Source organism: Anopheles arabiensis, chromosome 2 (assembly GCF_016920715.1).
Source record: "Anopheles arabiensis isolate DONGOLA chromosome 2, AaraD3, whole genome shotgun sequence".
NCBI lineage: Eukaryota > Metazoa > Arthropoda > Insecta > Diptera > Culicidae > Anopheles > Anopheles arabiensis.
In genome coordinates this window covers 79204368-79221192 of record NC_053517.1, presented here as the reverse complement: position 1 = coordinate 79221192, position 16825 = coordinate 79204368, and the positions used below count along the sequence as shown (strand labels likewise).

The following is a 16825-nucleotide window of genomic DNA, read 5'->3' as shown; positions in this document are numbered from 1 at the left end:
TAGTACTGAAAACGTGGACAAAATGGGGCAACTGGGATGAACACTTACGCTCCACCGTGAGACCACGGATCGGTTTGATGAAGTGCGGCCGTATGTTGGTCGGTACGCGGATCTTCTTCGTGTTGGTCGTCGACATCTTGGACACGTGGCGCGTCTCTATCGCAGCTAGTTCTTTCTCTTGAGCTAGATGTGAGTGACGGATATGTCGGTTTCGGGATTGCGAGTGAAAAAGAGACAGAAGGCAGGTGGTGGTGATGGTAGGTGTGGGTAGAGCCATGTAAAATTGGAGATCGTAAGATCGAAGTTGAAAGTTTGTGATTTTGTGGGTTTTTGTTGTTTGACAGGGATATGTACGAGTATCAAGAATAAGCCAACCATTAGGCAGTTTGTTATGTGTCATATGACGTTTGATTGTGTGTGTGTGTGTGTTTGTATCGAGGAAAGAGAATAGAAATTAAATAGAGAAAGCATTCCATTAGAGAAAGAGTCGTCACGAGTTGCATAACAACAGTACACAGGAAACAGAGAAGGGCAGTTTGCTTTAGAGCCTTTGGTCAGAGATGATGGATCAGCACATGAGTTGTGTGATGAAGTGATCGGTTAGTAGTTGATTAGATCAAGTAATTCCCACACAAACACGCATACAAATACATTGGATGAACAGCTTCGTGAATAGACACAACAACGATGTCCATTTGCAACGTCGACCAATTACCATTAGTGACAACGAAGACGAGCACATTAGACATACGCAAACGCCAGCTGATGGTCGACCGATCGCTCGACAGATCGCGTGAAACAATTGCTGGGTAATAATTTTGGATTTTTGAGTTTGCAAGATCACTAAGGCACACTACATTGAAGGCGCACGGCGCAGTGCTGGTTACGACAGTGAGAGAGATACACAGACATCCAACGACACGAACAAACACGGTTACAACATGGTCTCGTGGTTTCCCGTGAAGGACCCCACAGCGAATGTTTGTATACCTTCCGAGGTGTGACTCCTGCGCGAGGACAACCGCGACGATGAGTAGCGCGAGTGCGCCGAACCGTAATGGTCCTCCATCCTTAGCTCCTTCTCGATCAGCACCAGGTTCGGGTCGGCCGTGCAGACGCGCGCTCCCGTTACCGGATCCTCGACCGTGTACTGGTACTCGTACACCGGTTCGCGCGGTCGCTTGTCTTCCTCCGGCTCGGGGATCACGATACTGTCGAACTCGCCCTGTTCCGCCTTCACGATCGTGTCCTCCGCGTACAGGACGGTTTCGTCCGCCTTCTTGCAGATGTTCTTGATGCCCTTGAGCTTGCGGTGTGCCGCCGCAATGGAAAAGTCTGGATCGGGTTCGTTGATCTCCCCGTCGAAGAAGGCTTGCGTTTTGCGCTCTAGCTCGTCGGTGTTAACTACGAGTTTGCGCGTAATCTTTGGTGGTGGCGGTGGTGGCGGACGCTCCTTCTTGATGAACACCTCGATCGTCGCCTGATAGACCGGTGGTGGCGGTGGATCGAAGAAGGTAGGCAGCTGCAGTGGCGGAGGTGTACGCTTTTTGTCCTCACGATCGCCGTTACCGTCGTTGCCGTTGTTACTGCCGGCAGAACCACCCTGTTCGCCAGCGGATTGCTCCGATTGGTTGGGTGCTGCACCCTGATCACCACCACTACCCGCTTCTTGAGCTGATTGATCGGACGACCCTTCCTGTCCAGATCCGGAGCTTGGTTGGGAGTTGTTTCCTTCTCCACCGGATGCGGCCGCACTTGTCGCTGCTTTGGTCACTTGCGGAACCCTCGGCTCGGTACTCGTTTCCAGCACCGACTGGACGAGATTACGGGTGGCAGCAATCTGCTGCAGAAATTCTGTAGCTGTCTCCTTGATCTGTTGGATCTCGCGGATCGATCGCTGCTCGAACTTGCGCCGTATTTCCTGCTCCTCCAGCTCACGGATACGCTTCGCCTCGGCTAGGGTCGCCTTTTCGCGGGCGTATATTTCCTCTAGCTTGCGGTTGAGCGCTTCCTCGCGCGACTTCTGCTCGACGGCACCCTCGACCGGGGACGCGTCGTCGGACACCGCCGCAGGTGTAGTACGACCTGTTGCACGTGCGGTATCCACAAAGAAGCGTAACATTTGGACAAGTTTTTATAGAAGAAAAATATTGTTCATGATGTTAAAATGTACACCGTGATCATCCTCCCTTGACTCTCATGAATGTGTGTATCGAGATGAAATTTTGAAATGATTGAAGTGAGAGGTGAGTTGAATGAATGGATGAGTAAAGCCAGCGAGTAGCGCAAAAAGAAACAGTGTGAAAGGAAAAGAGTTTCAAAGACTTGGCCCACTTACCTTTGCGAGTTGTAACGGTCTCTACCTGTTTGACACTCTCACTAGCCTTCTGAACGGTTGTGGTCGTCGTTTCAGTCTTCTTCTGTTCCTGTACCTTCACGGACTCAGTCTTCTTTTCCACCGGTTTTGGCACAACCGGTTCCGGCACCTTCTTCGGTTCCTTCGGCGGAGATGTCTTCTTCGGCGAGGATGCTTTCTTAGCCGACTTGGGTGAATCGGGACGGCGAGCTGGTTGTTCTTCGACCTTGACAGGTTCCGCTACTTTAGGTGACTCCACCGGCTTATTTGCCAGTGGTTTTGTTGGTTCAGCAGGTTTGGCAGGTTCCTGAACGGGTTTCGGTGTTTCAGTTGGTTTCGTCGGTTCGGGAGCTTTCACAAGTTCTGGAGCCTTAGCCGGTTGAGTGGCTTTAGGTGCCTCAACCTTAACCGGTTCGGACACTACCTTCTTGGGAGGTTCAGGCGTGGCCTTCGCTTGTTCAACAGGTTTAGCGATTGGTTCTGCAGGCTTCGAAGGTTTGGTAGGCTCAGGAATCTTCGATGGAGGAGAAGGCTTTGCAGATTCAGCAGGCTTTGCAGGCTCAGCAGGTTTCACGGTCTTGGCCGGTTCAGATGGTTTCTCAACTTTGACAGGCTCTGCTGGCTTGACAGGCTTTGCCGGTTCAGTTGGTTTCGTGGGCTCCGGTGTCTTAGTAGTCTTAACCGGTTCAACAGGCTTCACCGGTTCAACAGGCTTTGCCGGTTCTGCAGGTTTCTCAACCTTCACTGGCTCAGCTGGTTTTACCGGTTCAGATGGTTTCGTCGGCTCCGGAGTCTTAGTAGTCTTAACCGGTTCAACAGGCTTTGCCTGCTCAGCAGGTTTCTCAACCTTCACCGGTTCAGCTGCCTTGGGAGACTCGACAGGCTTCACAGTCTTCGCTGGTTCAGCTGGCTTCTTCGGTTCCTCCGAAGACTTTGCAGTCTTAACCGGTTCAACGGGCTTAGTTGGTTCTGCAGGCTTTACAGTCTTAACTGGCTCTGCAGGCTTGGGAGTTTCAACTGGCTTTGGCGATTCAACAGGCTTGGAGGTCTTAACCGCTTCGGCGGGCTTCGATTGTTCTACCGGTTTGTCAACCTTTACCGGTTCAGCAGGCTTCGATGCCTCAACCGATTTCTCCGGCGTGGTCGGTTCTGCTGGCTTCGCTGGCACAGTTTTAACCGGTTCAACGGTCTTTTTAGGTTCTTCCGGCTTTGGTTTAAACGGAACAGCCTCCTTCTTGGGCGATGGAGATTTCGGAGTCTTCGGTGTTTTACCCTTCTTGGGCGAGTCCGGTCCCTTATCACCTGCAGTCTTCGTTGCCTGTTCCGTAAGCTTAATCGGTTCAGGGATCTTCTTTTTCGACTCCTTCACTTCTTTCTGCTCAACTTTCACCGTCTCCTGAACTTTGACAGCTTCTGCACTCTTAATTTCAGCAGCTTTTACTTCCGAAGTTTTCGTAACCTGTTCAGTCTTGGTGGCTGTTGTCTCTTGCTTTGCAACCTTCACCGTTGATTGTACCTCCGCTTCCTTCTTCACCGGAACGGGGAGCTTCGAGTTAAGCGACTCATCAACGCTCAGTGATTGTTGACGCTTGAACGCGTACTTTGCCTCGATCTGGGCGATCTTCGACTGAGGTTCTTCGGCAGATGGCGTTTGGGTTTGCTGCTGCTGCGCTACGGTAACGGTCGTATCCGTCGTCACTTCGGCCGCCTTAATCTCCTGCAGTTGCTGCTGCTGGCGTGCCTTGAGGGCGGCATACTTCGATTCGATCTGCTGTATCTTCGAAAGCGATTCCGTTTGCGGTGAGTCAGCAGACTTTGGTTCTGGTTTTGGTTCAGCTTCGCTCTTAATCGTCGCTTCAATCGATTCTTTTACCAGTTCCTTTGCCTGCTGGATATGGGCAGTGTACTTGGACTCAAGCTGCTGGAGCTTCGAGAGCGGCTCTTCCGCTGCCTTTTCCACCGCAACGGTGGAGATAACGGTTTTTTGTTGCTGTTCTTGTTGCACCGAAGCAGTTGTTTGCTGTTGCTGCTGCTGCTGCTGCTTGACCGACTCTTCCACAGTCACTCCTGTGAGCGATGATTTGCGAGCGGCGTATTTCGATTCGATCTGCTGAATTTTTGAAACGGCTTCCTCCTGCTTCTGAGCCGCGTACTTAGATTCGATCTGCTGGATCTTCGAAACCGCCTCAACTTGCTGCTGCTGCTGTTGGGCTACAACAGCACTGGCAGTAGTGGAGGTTGTTACCTGCTGCTGATGTTGCTCCTGCAGCAACAGTTCCTGCTTCTGCTTGAGTGCGGCAAACTTGGTCTCGACGATCTGGAACTTGGCATCGACAATTTCCGACTTCTGCTCGAGCTGCTTCTGTTTCAGCGCGGCGTACTTCGACTCGATCTGCTTGATTTTGTTCTGCTGCTCGAGCAGCTGCTGCTGCGTTTGCTGAGTTTCAGCGAGCGACGATTCCTGGGACGAGCTGATGCTGGAGTTGCTGGTGGAGCACGACACGGACGACACCGTCTTGCTCTCCGACTTGCTGCTCTTCGTGACCGAGCTTTCCAGCTGCACCTCCTGTTGGCGTTTCACGGCAACCGATCGCTCGTGTTGCTCCTCCTTCACGGACACGGACGAGGAGGTAACGGACACGGATGATGAGGACACGGACGAAGCTGTCTTCGTTTCCGACTGCACCACGCTCGACGCTACGGCGATCGCTTCCTGCTGCTTGGTGTGCGTTAGGTCCAACTTCTTCGCCGACTTCTTCACCTCGAACGCGGCCAACCGTTCCTGGACCGAGGCGGACTTTTCCTCCTCCTCCTCCACCACCACTGCCGGCTCCGCCGACTCGCCGAGCTGCTGGGGCAGATGCTGCTGCTGCTGCTGCTGCAGGTACTGGATCTTCTGCAGCGCCTGGTGCGACTCGTCCCGGCTCGTCTTGTGCTTGAACACCACGTAGCTGTCCGCAATGTCGGACGGTTTGATGTTTTCGTCCGTCTTGTGCGCCTCGATGCGCTGCGGCAGCTTGATGATGCTGTCGTCGATGTTGGTTTGCGTCGGATCGAGCCGCAGATCGTCGTTCGAGTGTTCCTGCAGCGCGACCGCGTTGTTGGCGTACTCGCTAATCTCGTAGATCCAGCGCTGCTTCGCCTCCTCCGAGTAGGCGATCAGATGGACCGGATCGGAGCCCTTGCCCTTCGGCACCAGCTCGAACGCGCGCGTATCGATGTCCCGCAGCTCGCAGTCCGGCAGGCGCACGATGTCCTTCAGGATGAAGATCGACCGATCGTCAGACAGGCGCTTCACCTTCGTGACGAGGATGCGCGACTTGAACAGGAACAGGTAGCGCTCCTTGATCTTGTTCTCCCGGTCCCGCACGCCAAAGTACTCGTGGGCGAGCACGCGGCCCAGCTTCTGCAGATTGCCTATCGTGTGTGTGTGTGGGTGTAGGTGTGTTGACGGCCCGGGAAGGAAACAGGGAAAACAGGTTGTATATACACGGCCGCGTACTACGTTTTGCTTTCGCTTGTGCTTTTCGCACATTTGCCTACCTCGGAATCCTTCGATCGCTTCGAGAAATTTGTTGTTCGCCGCCCGGCTCGGCACCGAGAGCATCAGCTCGAGCGCCTTCTGGATGTCGAGCACATTTTCGCCGAGTGCGGTCGAGTACTTGAGCAGTTCCTGCGTTGTGCGGACGGAAGTGAGCAAAGGAGTTTTGCAAGATGATCGAACATCAAGGTGAGTAAATAGTTTCCCGCAAGAGGGTGTTGGTGTCTTGATCGTGTTGAAATTGCCTTTTTTTAGCTCAGTTGGCAAATGTTGTTTTTAACCCCATGATTTGCTTGTGTAATGTTTCTTTATGTATCGTTACTTTAATTACTTTATGTATCATTTTTTGGAGCATAATTTTCGTCAAGAAGGAATCTGTTATCCTCCTTATTTTATCAAAATTTGAACTTCAAATACCAACGTTGTAATCCTTAGCGTTCTTCGTGGAATGTATTTTTGAATTATTTGTGATTTATGAGTCTTTCTGTTTTGCACCTCTCTTGTGAAAGTGTTATTAAACAAATACGTATTTTTAAAAGCACCGAACATCAATTGCATCATCCCCCCCCCCAGTGACACTGAGTCACCGAGCACAAACGATGAAAGACACACACGGGCAAAAGAAAACCTCGTTAGCCTGATCTCAATCCATCATCATTTGTCTGCCACAGTACGCTCACCGCCATGTGTCGAACACATAAGTACAGAACGTGTTAAAAGGTAGTACCAGCTGTATTACCATTGCGTCATTGAGCCGGGAATAGAAAAAAAACAACGTCGGTTTGCAACGTATCACCCGAAATACCAACCTTACACTGGCCGTTGAAATAATTAATGCCGGATGAACTGTGGCTGCTAATAATAACAACCCGTCCCAGCAAACGCACATAACGAACGGAATTGAATCCATGGAAAATGGTTTTAATGTATAAAGGTATATAAATCTCTCCCAAAGCTCTACTGGATAGGTCAGTGCATTTTGCAATGTACTTCCTGCTTTTAAAACCGGACAACATGAACTGAAAAGGCGGCGATGTAACCAGTTCCCGCGTAGTTTATGTGTTTTCCACCCTGGAGTTTGCTACTAAATTTAGCTTTGTGAGGAACTGCGTTGTGCTGTGTTTGTCTGTTTGTTTGTTTGTGTGTGTGTGTGTTTTTTTCGTTTCCCACTATTTGGTTAGGTCGATCGCAGCTCGATCGACTGTGCGCCTGTGCTGTATGTGCTGTGGTGAAGGTTAATGTTTATTTTTTCTCCCCCGAAAAGAAGTGAAGGCCATTTGATGCTCCAAAAAAGCAAGAAGCATACAAAGCACCTTTTCTCTAATAAAACACACACATAAAAGCATGTGTTTCGTGTTGAACAGGTTGAAGTTTGACTCGGTGTTAGTACTGTGAGTGCAATACCTTTTCGTCTTCATGCGGCCATATTTAGCTCAGCTGATTAGTTGCGGTGTAGGTTAGGATGAGAGAATGGTGGTGGTGGTGGTGGTGGTGGTTTGGATGGAATTCTCGAGTAGTGGTGATCGATGTTGGTTTTAGATGTGTATTATGGTGGTTCTCCTTTTCATGTGCTGTCTTGTACGATCACATCCGGTGTGGTTGCACCTGTGATCTCGCTCACCGGCTCAGGGCCAGGGCTTACCTTGAAGAGTAGTTTGTAATCGTTGATACGCTGGATCGGAAGCTTCAGATGCTCGGTGAGACTTTTATCGTCGTCGATGTTCGCCGATAGCTCCTGCGAAGATGACACAAATCACGCACAAACACAGACACGCAACACACACACAAAAGAGAAGAGAGAGAGGATGAAGAGAGAACAAAAACGAAAAGAAATCGATCTTTCATTAACTTGGTCACGAACTTTTCACTGACACTCTTAACACTAAGGGCAAATTATTTGCATTCCACCAACAGAAACGTTGTCACTTAAAATAGACTCGTAAAATCACCGCGTTATACTAGTCACACGTTTTCGTCACTAAAATATCAACCATCTTTCTGCTCCCTACTTTGCTGCACACTCGAATTGCCCTAAACCGTGCAGTTGAGGAGGGGGGTGGGGAAGGTTAGTCACAACAGTCTTCTCACCGATAAATTCTCACCAGATTGTCATTCGAAATGGTGATCGACTGACCAAGCCGGTCGAAGTTAGAGTCGAATAGTTCGTGGGAAGTAGAACATGTTTGGAGCTACCAGCGGTATTAAAAATAGTTCACATGATAAAATGGAATGGGAATGAATGCGTCTGTGTTTTTTTTTTCTTTACTATTTTGAAGGAAAACAAATCGATCGTATCGGTCGGTTTCGCACTGCGCGTGACTATTTTTAATCATTTTCCATCATTAATCGCTTGGTAGACGGTAAAGACGATCTACTGATGTCTTCGCAAAAGCAAACCTCCGATCGTAGAAATTTCCAAAAATAAGATTTTTTAAAAATAATTCTCAACAAAACAAGCAAACTGTCTCCAACGAAAAAAGGGCGTTTGGATAGCACGCGGATAGAGGCCAAGGTTGTCCACCCTGCCACACTTCACTGCAGCATGTGTTTCACGGCTAAAACCACCCACCCGTCGGAACATCTGGAAAGGGCTTCCCCCCAAACCGACTGGGCGTGAAATAATAATTCAAAACATTTCACCACGGATTGTGACCTTTCAGCGCACGACCGATGAGCACGACGGTCGTGCCCGCCCACGCTACTCGTGATGACCTACGAAAGACGACATCGGATGGTTTTAGCAAATAGAAGAAGGATGAAACCAAAAACAAAAAAAACATTCGCAACAGATCAGACTTTTTTGCGGGGGCACGTCCACCCGTTGCTGCATTAGTCATGTGGGGGTTGCAGTAACCCACAGGTAAATGGTAAATGGGATGGATGTTGATCAGTCGCCAAACAAATACAGCAATTTTCAGACAGCCAAAAAGATGGGTAAAGGATGAGGTAATAGTCATATACAGACACAGCTTTTGCTCGCTCACGGTTGATTTCGTGAGCGTGCCAGAGTTTATTTCACCCCATGGAATGATGAGAACACTTGAGATAGTTCCGATCCCACACTTTTCTGTTTTTGGGTAGTGAAGATCTAGCTCTGGCGATGATGATGAAAAGGCTAGATAGAAAAGAGTGACCTTCAACGGAATCATTAAGTAGAGCAATGTCAGCACGTCAAATTTGAGAATAAACAAGGTTTAACGAATCATCTTGGGGAAATATTTAAAATGAAACCATTTTACCCTGTTTGCAAGAACAAATAATCAAAATCAAGCAGAGAAGTATCACCAGAAATTATTATATCGATCAATATTTTTAATTTTACAGACTTTTTTAAAATAATGGAAACGCCTGGTGTTTCATACACATAGGAGTGTAACAACTTTGCACTGAAGTATAAATGATTTAAGCGATTAAATAGCTTTAAAAACATACACAACAACGTTTGAAATAAATCTTATTGGTTCATTTTTGTGTAGACCCTGAATTATAGCAGATAAGTTGATAGGCCAAAAAGAAAAAGGTATATGGAGACGCCTGGTATTTTACAGAATTTCAAACAGCTACTCATATTTTTTAATATTTTTAGCAAAAACAAAAAGTTATATACTTTTGATCCAGCACTATAAATATTTGTCCTGATGGTATTGCTCTTGATGAATGTTTTGCAATCATCTAATGGCAATATTTATCTTCAACTTTTGGATTAGCAAACCGTGCTGCTGCTGACGCAAACCAACGCATCTCCAAGAGCTCTGTCTAACTTTACTCTCCCTATACGACATGGTCCCGACCAAATTTATGGTGTCCCCGTCGGTTGAATGATTTAGAGCGTGCGGTGTTTTTTCCTCCCCCAACATATTTGTTTATCTTCCAAGTTTTGTCAAACGCCAACGAAAGCCCCACTACCGCGGGCGAAAATGTGATAAAGGAATAGACACACACGCCTCAACACGCTTCCTGTTTCCGTGCTACGACTTTCGCCACGTCCTGACTGGGGCTCGCTCAACCTCAATGTAGTTTCAGTGGTCAGCAGCGGTTGGTTTTGTGGACTTGTTGCCGGTTGGATGGCGGCGTTGGTTGTTATAAATAAAATCCCGTTCCGTGTTGTGCCGCCTGTGTCAGGCGGACGTGTGTGTAATTAAAGCTGTCGTGTGTATGCGAATCGGTTGCGTTCTGGTTGTCTTTTCTTTTTTATTTTTTTGTGTGTACGCGCAATTGTGATAAGTTTGAGTAAAAGTAAAATTTCCCCCCACAAACCTAACGGGAAGAATACAAAACCTACAAGCGATCACACCCCGACAGTGCTTGACGATCGAGTGTGGGAATGTGTTAAGGAATTGCGAATAAAAATAATGTTTGCAATGAATGTACAATGAAGATGTAATAGTCAATGAAAAAAGGAGAAAAAACTGCTTTTGAAGACACTAGACTGGTCTGGATCGTTACCGCACTCGACGTGGGTGAAAGTGACGTAAATGGCGGGCGTGGATTTTTATCTTTGACACATTTCTTTTTTGGCACACATTTCTCTCTCTCTCTCTCTTTCATACTCCATCTGTTTTGCTCTCTCCGTCTCTCCTTTATGCACAACCACACACACATAGGGAAACTATAAAATTGCGCGGGTTAAATCAGCGCTCGATTTAGAACATGATTTATCTTCCCCGAGTTCTACTGCACATCAGCATGCTTTCCTAGTTTGCGATTAGATTTACACCAGCTTTTCATTGCTTATTTGCATTGGAAGGTATTCCAACATTACATACAGCAGCTTTATTTTCACAACACAGACATTATCTCTCTCTCAAACGAATCAGTTGCCCCCAAAAAGCAAGTGGTGGCAAACAATAATTTTCCTTTAGCACATCACGAAAAGCCACGATCAGCAATTGTTCAAAAATAACACAACACACACTGGTCACTGGTCCCTTGCAACATCCCACAAAACCACACACCGCAACCATTTACATTTATGCAAGCACTTGCTTTTTTGCCTATCTTTTTGATTTTTTCTCGTACATTGATATCAATGATTATGCAATATGGTTTCCCAGTTGGGGGAAAAGGGTTGTTTCACAATATTTTAATAAAATATTTTCCCACCGAAATTCGCCACTTTGCAAACTCACTTTATAGTAAACTTAAATTTTCGAATCTCGAACTGCGAGCCACGTACGTTTCGCGATCGCGACTCCAGCAGCGATCGCACTAAACCGACCCCTGCGATCCCTGCGCGAACAGGACGGGTGGGTTGGCAAACGGAACCAACACACACACACTGACTTTAGAGACGCGGGCACAATCTGTTTTTTCGAGGAAATCCTAGCAGCTCCGGATCGATCTGTCCACTGGCAGCTTTGAAGTACGACTGAAATTCGGCCACCCCATGCGACCGTGAGCGAAAAATATAGATATTCTAAAATTACGTCCGGACCGAAAAATTTCCTTCTACCCACCCAGCCGCACATCGAGCGCATGTGAGTGTTGCGCACGTCTGTGTGTGTGTTTGTGCGTTATGTGCGACCGGGCGTACGGAGCAGCGAGAGGGTGTTGGAGAGGAAAAAACGGCAACACACGGGGTGTGGTAACAGGTGGTACGAAGCGTAACGGCAACGTAACGTTCTGTGCCCTCTTGAACGTGTGTGTGTGTGCTCACTAGAGAGCTAGCTACTAAGACACAGCGGGATGAGTGAAAGGAGAAGTGTAAGCTATCAGTCGGCCATTGGCCATCTGAGTTGCTGATGAGATTGACGGGAGCACATTGGGGTTGGGTTTAACGTGTGGTCTGAAAAAAAAAGAAAATCCGATTTTCCTTCAAGACCAAGCAAACGCTGGACCAATTTATCACACCCATACACACACACGCACACGCCGCTAGTCATTTTTTAATGTGCTCAAAATTTGAATGTTTGGGAAAATCATTCCTCCCCATGCCTCCCCGTTGAAGGTTGCACTCGGGATGGAGCGTGTTAGTGGCATTGATTTTACAGACGCGCCTGGTGACGTTAATGTTGACGCCAGAGCGTGGTTGTTGTTGGTTTTGGTCCGCTGCCATCTTGTATATTCAGTTTAAAAAAATGAGGCAAAAACTCCTCAGCAGGCGGAGAAAAATTGCAAGGGGAAGGACTACCGAAAATTGTTCACCTTGACTTACATACATCTGTCGCTCGCGGTGCTCTGTGCTATGGTGACGGCGCGGTGGCGGCAAGGTGATCAAATAATTCGGTTCTGCATTTACGGTGGAAGGAATGTGGCGCCTATTAGTGCACGGTTGCATTCATGCCGGGGCGCCGTTCATCCCGTACGTAAATGAGCGGTGCTGATAGGATGTGGCGTTTTGGGTAAAAATAACCCCCCTTTATGGGGAAAAGGCACCTCTGTTCGCCCCAAAAGCTCAGCGACTGTTTTGTAAACTAAAGATCGGACACGTAAAATAACGATTTTGGTTTAAATGAAATACATACTCTTCTTGATAATTTAACTCTCAAATAGGTTTTTGTTTTTAATTTTTAAGTATACAACAGTCACTTTCCCAAACTCGATCGAATTCGGGAACGATCGTAGCGAGTGTCAAAATGACATAAGATGGTGGTTTCCTTGGATGTGTTTTGATCATTTTGCCATATTGTACGTATAACTGAGCAGGATGCTCATGAAATAGATTAAAGCAACCGTTGTATCTAGGCAACTGCAATAATCGTTCCTCTTCGATCGAGTTTGGGGAAGTGGCTGCCCGATTTACGCTATTAATGAGGAGCGGAGGCAAAGGCGTACTCAGCGTACTTTAGGGGTTTTACTGCCAAATTATATCTAATCTTGGTATAATTTTGCATGAAGTGATGTAGGCACTAAGATAATCAATAAATAAATAATAAAGGAGATTTCAACGGAAGATCTTTGTACCTTTTCAAATGGTTTTTAAAAATCGACCAAAAAGCCCTACCAGCCAAAATCGAAATAAAAAGGCAACAGATCCCAATAACTGTCTATTAATTGACAGCTCATGTGTAACTAGACGACTCGTCGAATTGTTGTCTTTTTGGTGTCTAATAAGATTTATTAGACTTCTTGTCTAATAGTCGTGTAACAAATGTCTAATAAGCCTTATTAGACTTACTGTCATAAACCTGTCTCATAATTGTCTAATAGTTGTTATTAGATGATATATCCCAACAAGTGTCTAAATTCAGTCTTCAAGCAATTTTGTTAGAAAGATTGCCCATCTACATGGATGAAATTGTCTAATTTGATGAAGAGTAACATTTAAGAATGAAGCGGAATATTACACCAAGTATTCAAAGACTCTGCTAAACACACAGTAACACATGAATATTGTTTAAGAAAACAATAGCAGATCTGATTATTATTGGCCTATTCAATGAGCCTTCACAACACAAACAGTTTGTTTGTATAAAAAACATTTGTATCACAATTATCACAAGCATAAACCTGAAGCATTTTATTTGTTTTTAGCGTTCCAATGTGAATAATTCTGTTTATCCCTCACTGCAGATGTACGAGTTTTCATCATCACTGGACTGAGTTCGAAACGTGGCTACACACACAACAATGATCTGGAATAAACACGAAAAAAAATTCCTGCACATCAAACATATCCTCAAAGTGCTACAAATGTGATGGCGTAGAACCTTACAATTTTTTTCTGCTGGTGGTTTTGATATTTACTGTCTAATAATTACTTCCATTCGTGTACCTAATAGATGCCTAATAGACAGACTGTCTTTGTCTATTGGGCTAGCTAATAGACATCTATTAACGATTTTGGCTGGTAGGGAGGGAATTCTTTTGCATTTCACAATTGATGTGTCATATCAGTACAATTTTCTTAAAGAACTGTCAATTAAAAAAAAAACATGATGAAATCGCGTCTATACCGTAAATTTGATAGTTTTATCCTTAGTAATGAAAATATAAATAAATTAGTGTTAAGCATAATCTTCAATGTGAAATAAGAGTTTTTTCATAATATAATATTTTTTCATAATCATAATATAAGAGATTCAATACGAAATGAGTGGCTTAAGTTCTTCAAATTGTCTTCTTTTTATGTTCACCAGTATTTTTTCCCACTTTGTCAACATTATTTTCCACACTCTTATTCTAATTGCTCTCTACACCGTGTTTAAATGTCCTCGTTATTTTAAGAATAAATGTTGTAAGTAGCTGACTGTTAATATATTATGAATTCGTCTCTTATCGAATTTTGTCAGCTGCAATTAATTTTAATTATTTACCACACTACGACATCGCAGTAAAATCATCAGAATGACCCAAGCCATAAAATGTATATATTTAAGTAGACAAAATAAACGAATAAACATGAATGTTTTACAAGCAGTGCTATTCGCAGACATCCAAAATAAATAAAAAAATAAAATCACGGCTGACCAAACCAATTGGGTTGAAAAAACCTGTGTGTCAGAAAAAAACACGAATTTTGCAACACAAATTTTGAAATCCTTTTGACAGAACATACAGCAAATTCTGTTGAGTTGCAAAAGCACGACAAGCAGCCCCACGCGCGTACAGCGAACGTACAATTTTCCGATCACTGACACCGACAGCGCGCCAGCTGTGCGCCATTTTTTCGCAAATCGATCTTCCGTTTGCAGAAGCTGCAATTGGCCGGAACGAACCAAGAGTGAGAAAATAAGAGAAATAGAGAAAGAGAGAGAGAAAGAGAGCGGGACGCAGGTCGGCTGAGTTTATCTCATATTCGCGTGTTGTTTGCGTTTGGCTGCAAAATCCGCACAGCACCGCGCCCGTTCTGTGTGCTTTAATTTTAGACCAACCAAATCAAAATTCGAACCGCTCAATAAACTGGCCACCGAGAGGCGGACGATTGCGCTGCAAGCTGATCCGGCGTTTCGTTCGTTATTCGACTCATTTCCAAACGAAACTTACTATCATCAGCGTCACTAGGGTAATGGAGCTGAGAGTAGTAAGACGGAGGCGGAAATGAAATGGATCTGTAATTTAAGCCGGTTAGTTTTTGCTTTTAATTCGCTTTTGGTGCGTTTCTTCCTTATCCCTGCCGGTGGTGACATATGCGCAAGTCGAGCCGTTTTTTTCTTCTTCTACAGTGCGACACCGGCTGCCGGTTAATTGGTTGAACGGTAACAGTTAATGAACGGCGAAACGATCCCTCATCAAATCTGTGAGCGTAATGTTCGCTCTGCCGACACTTAAACTCGTCAGTAAAAAAAAGACGCACCAAGCCGTTAATACACGATCCCTCTGTTGTATAATAGAACAATTCCGTCAACCATTAAACCCGTACATCGATACCTCTCGCCTCTCTCTCTCTTTCCCTTAGCTGCCCTGCTGTGACATAATCTAGACAAGAGATTTGATGAGTTTTCTGCCCCTTCCCTTCAAAACAGCTCAGTATGTTGCAATTGCTGAACAGTGCGATCGGATCAGGACCTCACGTACGTAGCTCGACACAGGAAAAGAGCAAGAACGTTTTCCCATTTACATGCCGCTTGTTTTCTGCTATAAAGTTGAGTCGAAAAATAGAAACCTAATCCGTTTGCCAGCGTGTCCGAGATGGGGGGCCCAAAACAGCCACACACATACACACACATACGCACACAATTTCCGGCAGCAACGATTGAGTAACAAGTGTGTGCAGACTCGGAGGGTTTTGTCGTAAGCTGACCCCGCGTAGATAGAAACGGCACACATACGTTACACACATTGGCCTGTGCCAGTGTCCCGTTGTTTCATCATACATTTGACAGCTGTCGACGCGATCTGGGAAGGGAGAAGGCACGGCAGCCAGAGGTAAGCAATTCTTATTACGTCGGTTGGTGAAATTGTACCGCACATTAAGCGCATACACGCACGTATTGAGGTCTGCATTTCCGTCATCATGGGGCCAGCGTTGCGCTGTCGGCTACAAACTTGCAACTTAAGGGGACTAGCGCACGTTAGAGCGTTCAGTTAATCGTCTGGTAGATCGTATATTAACCAAAGCAGACTAATCCCGCAGCTCGTCTCAGCTAATCTCCGGTTAGTTTTCCGGCATCGGAGCAGCGAACTGAACAACTGAACCGGCCCGGGTGTGCCTGTGTCGTTAGGGAATTCTTTTATTTTCGTGCTGAACGTTAACTACGAAGCAGTGATTTGAAATTAAGAAGAGAAAGAGAGAGATCGTATGTGAAAGAAGAGAGTTTTTGAGAGATCGTTCAAAAGTTTAAACGTGATAGGATTTGGCTAAGTGTGCTTGCCAAATCCAGCATAGTCCATCTTAATTCCAACAGATGGCGCTAGCGGCAGAGAAGAGAGATAAAGTTGTTTGTGCTTAACGCTAGTACTAGCTTTGAGAGCGACACAGACTACACCTTTTAGCTTAAAGTTTTCTTCAAGGATTGCTTTAGTTACAGTGTCTGCCGTATAAATATGGTTCAATTGATACAATTCAACAATCTGCCAACCATGTTACGTACCATAAAGAAGTCTCGGATGGCATCGTTCGATGCAAGAAATTCCTGCGCAACCGGTGCATCGCGGCAGTACTTGACATGCTTGTCGAAGTCGCGCTCGAGCCGCAGGAACGTTTTGCCGATCATCTTCGGATTGTTTGCGTAGTACTTCACACCCTCGATAAGTACCCTGAAAGTGTGGTGGCAATAAAAACCGAGTGGGCCAATTATCCACCTTGCGGAGCAGGTTTTTGCCGATCGCAATAAAAGCAAAGTTTGCACTTACGTGTTGTGAAAGTCCGCAATCTGCTTGAAGTTGTTAAAGATGTCATCTTTGTGATCGCGCACCACACGCGGCACCTTGTTGTCCTTGTTGTCGATGTACTTGAGGTAGTTGTCGACGACCTGCTGCAGATCCTTGGCGAACTCTTCCTCCGTTTCGACCAGCTCGCGAACGACGGCTCTGGAGAAAAGGCAATG

At 46.0% G+C, this 16825-nt stretch overlaps 1 protein-coding gene across 9 annotated transcripts in view; it reads right to left on the bottom strand.

Moving 5' to 3' along the window:
- The window catches only part of LOC120898443 (obscurin), a 67558-nt gene that overhangs the window by 17341 nt on the left and 33392 nt on the right, over positions 1 to 16825 (bottom strand). For 5 of the 9 annotated variants that reach the window (XM_040304298.1, XM_040304293.1, XM_040304289.1 and 2 more), the window contains 7 exons: positions 16632 to 16808; positions 16370 to 16535; positions 7540 to 7632; positions 5900 to 6029; positions 2339 to 5773; positions 991 to 2085; positions 49 to 183 (listed from right to left, as the gene is read on the bottom strand). In XM_040304298.1, coding sequence (XP_040160232.1) covers positions 49 to 183; positions 991 to 2085; positions 2339 to 5773; positions 5900 to 6029; positions 7540 to 7632; positions 16370 to 16535; positions 16632 to 16808 — 5231 coding nt within the window. Of the gene's footprint in view, positions 1 to 48; positions 184 to 990; positions 2086 to 2338; positions 5774 to 5899; positions 6030 to 7539; positions 7633 to 11026; positions 11273 to 16369; positions 16536 to 16631; positions 16809 to 16825 lie in introns of those variants that run through there. The other 4 variants (XM_040304290.1, XM_040304295.1, XM_040304296.1 and 1 more) reach the window with 4 other exon arrangements.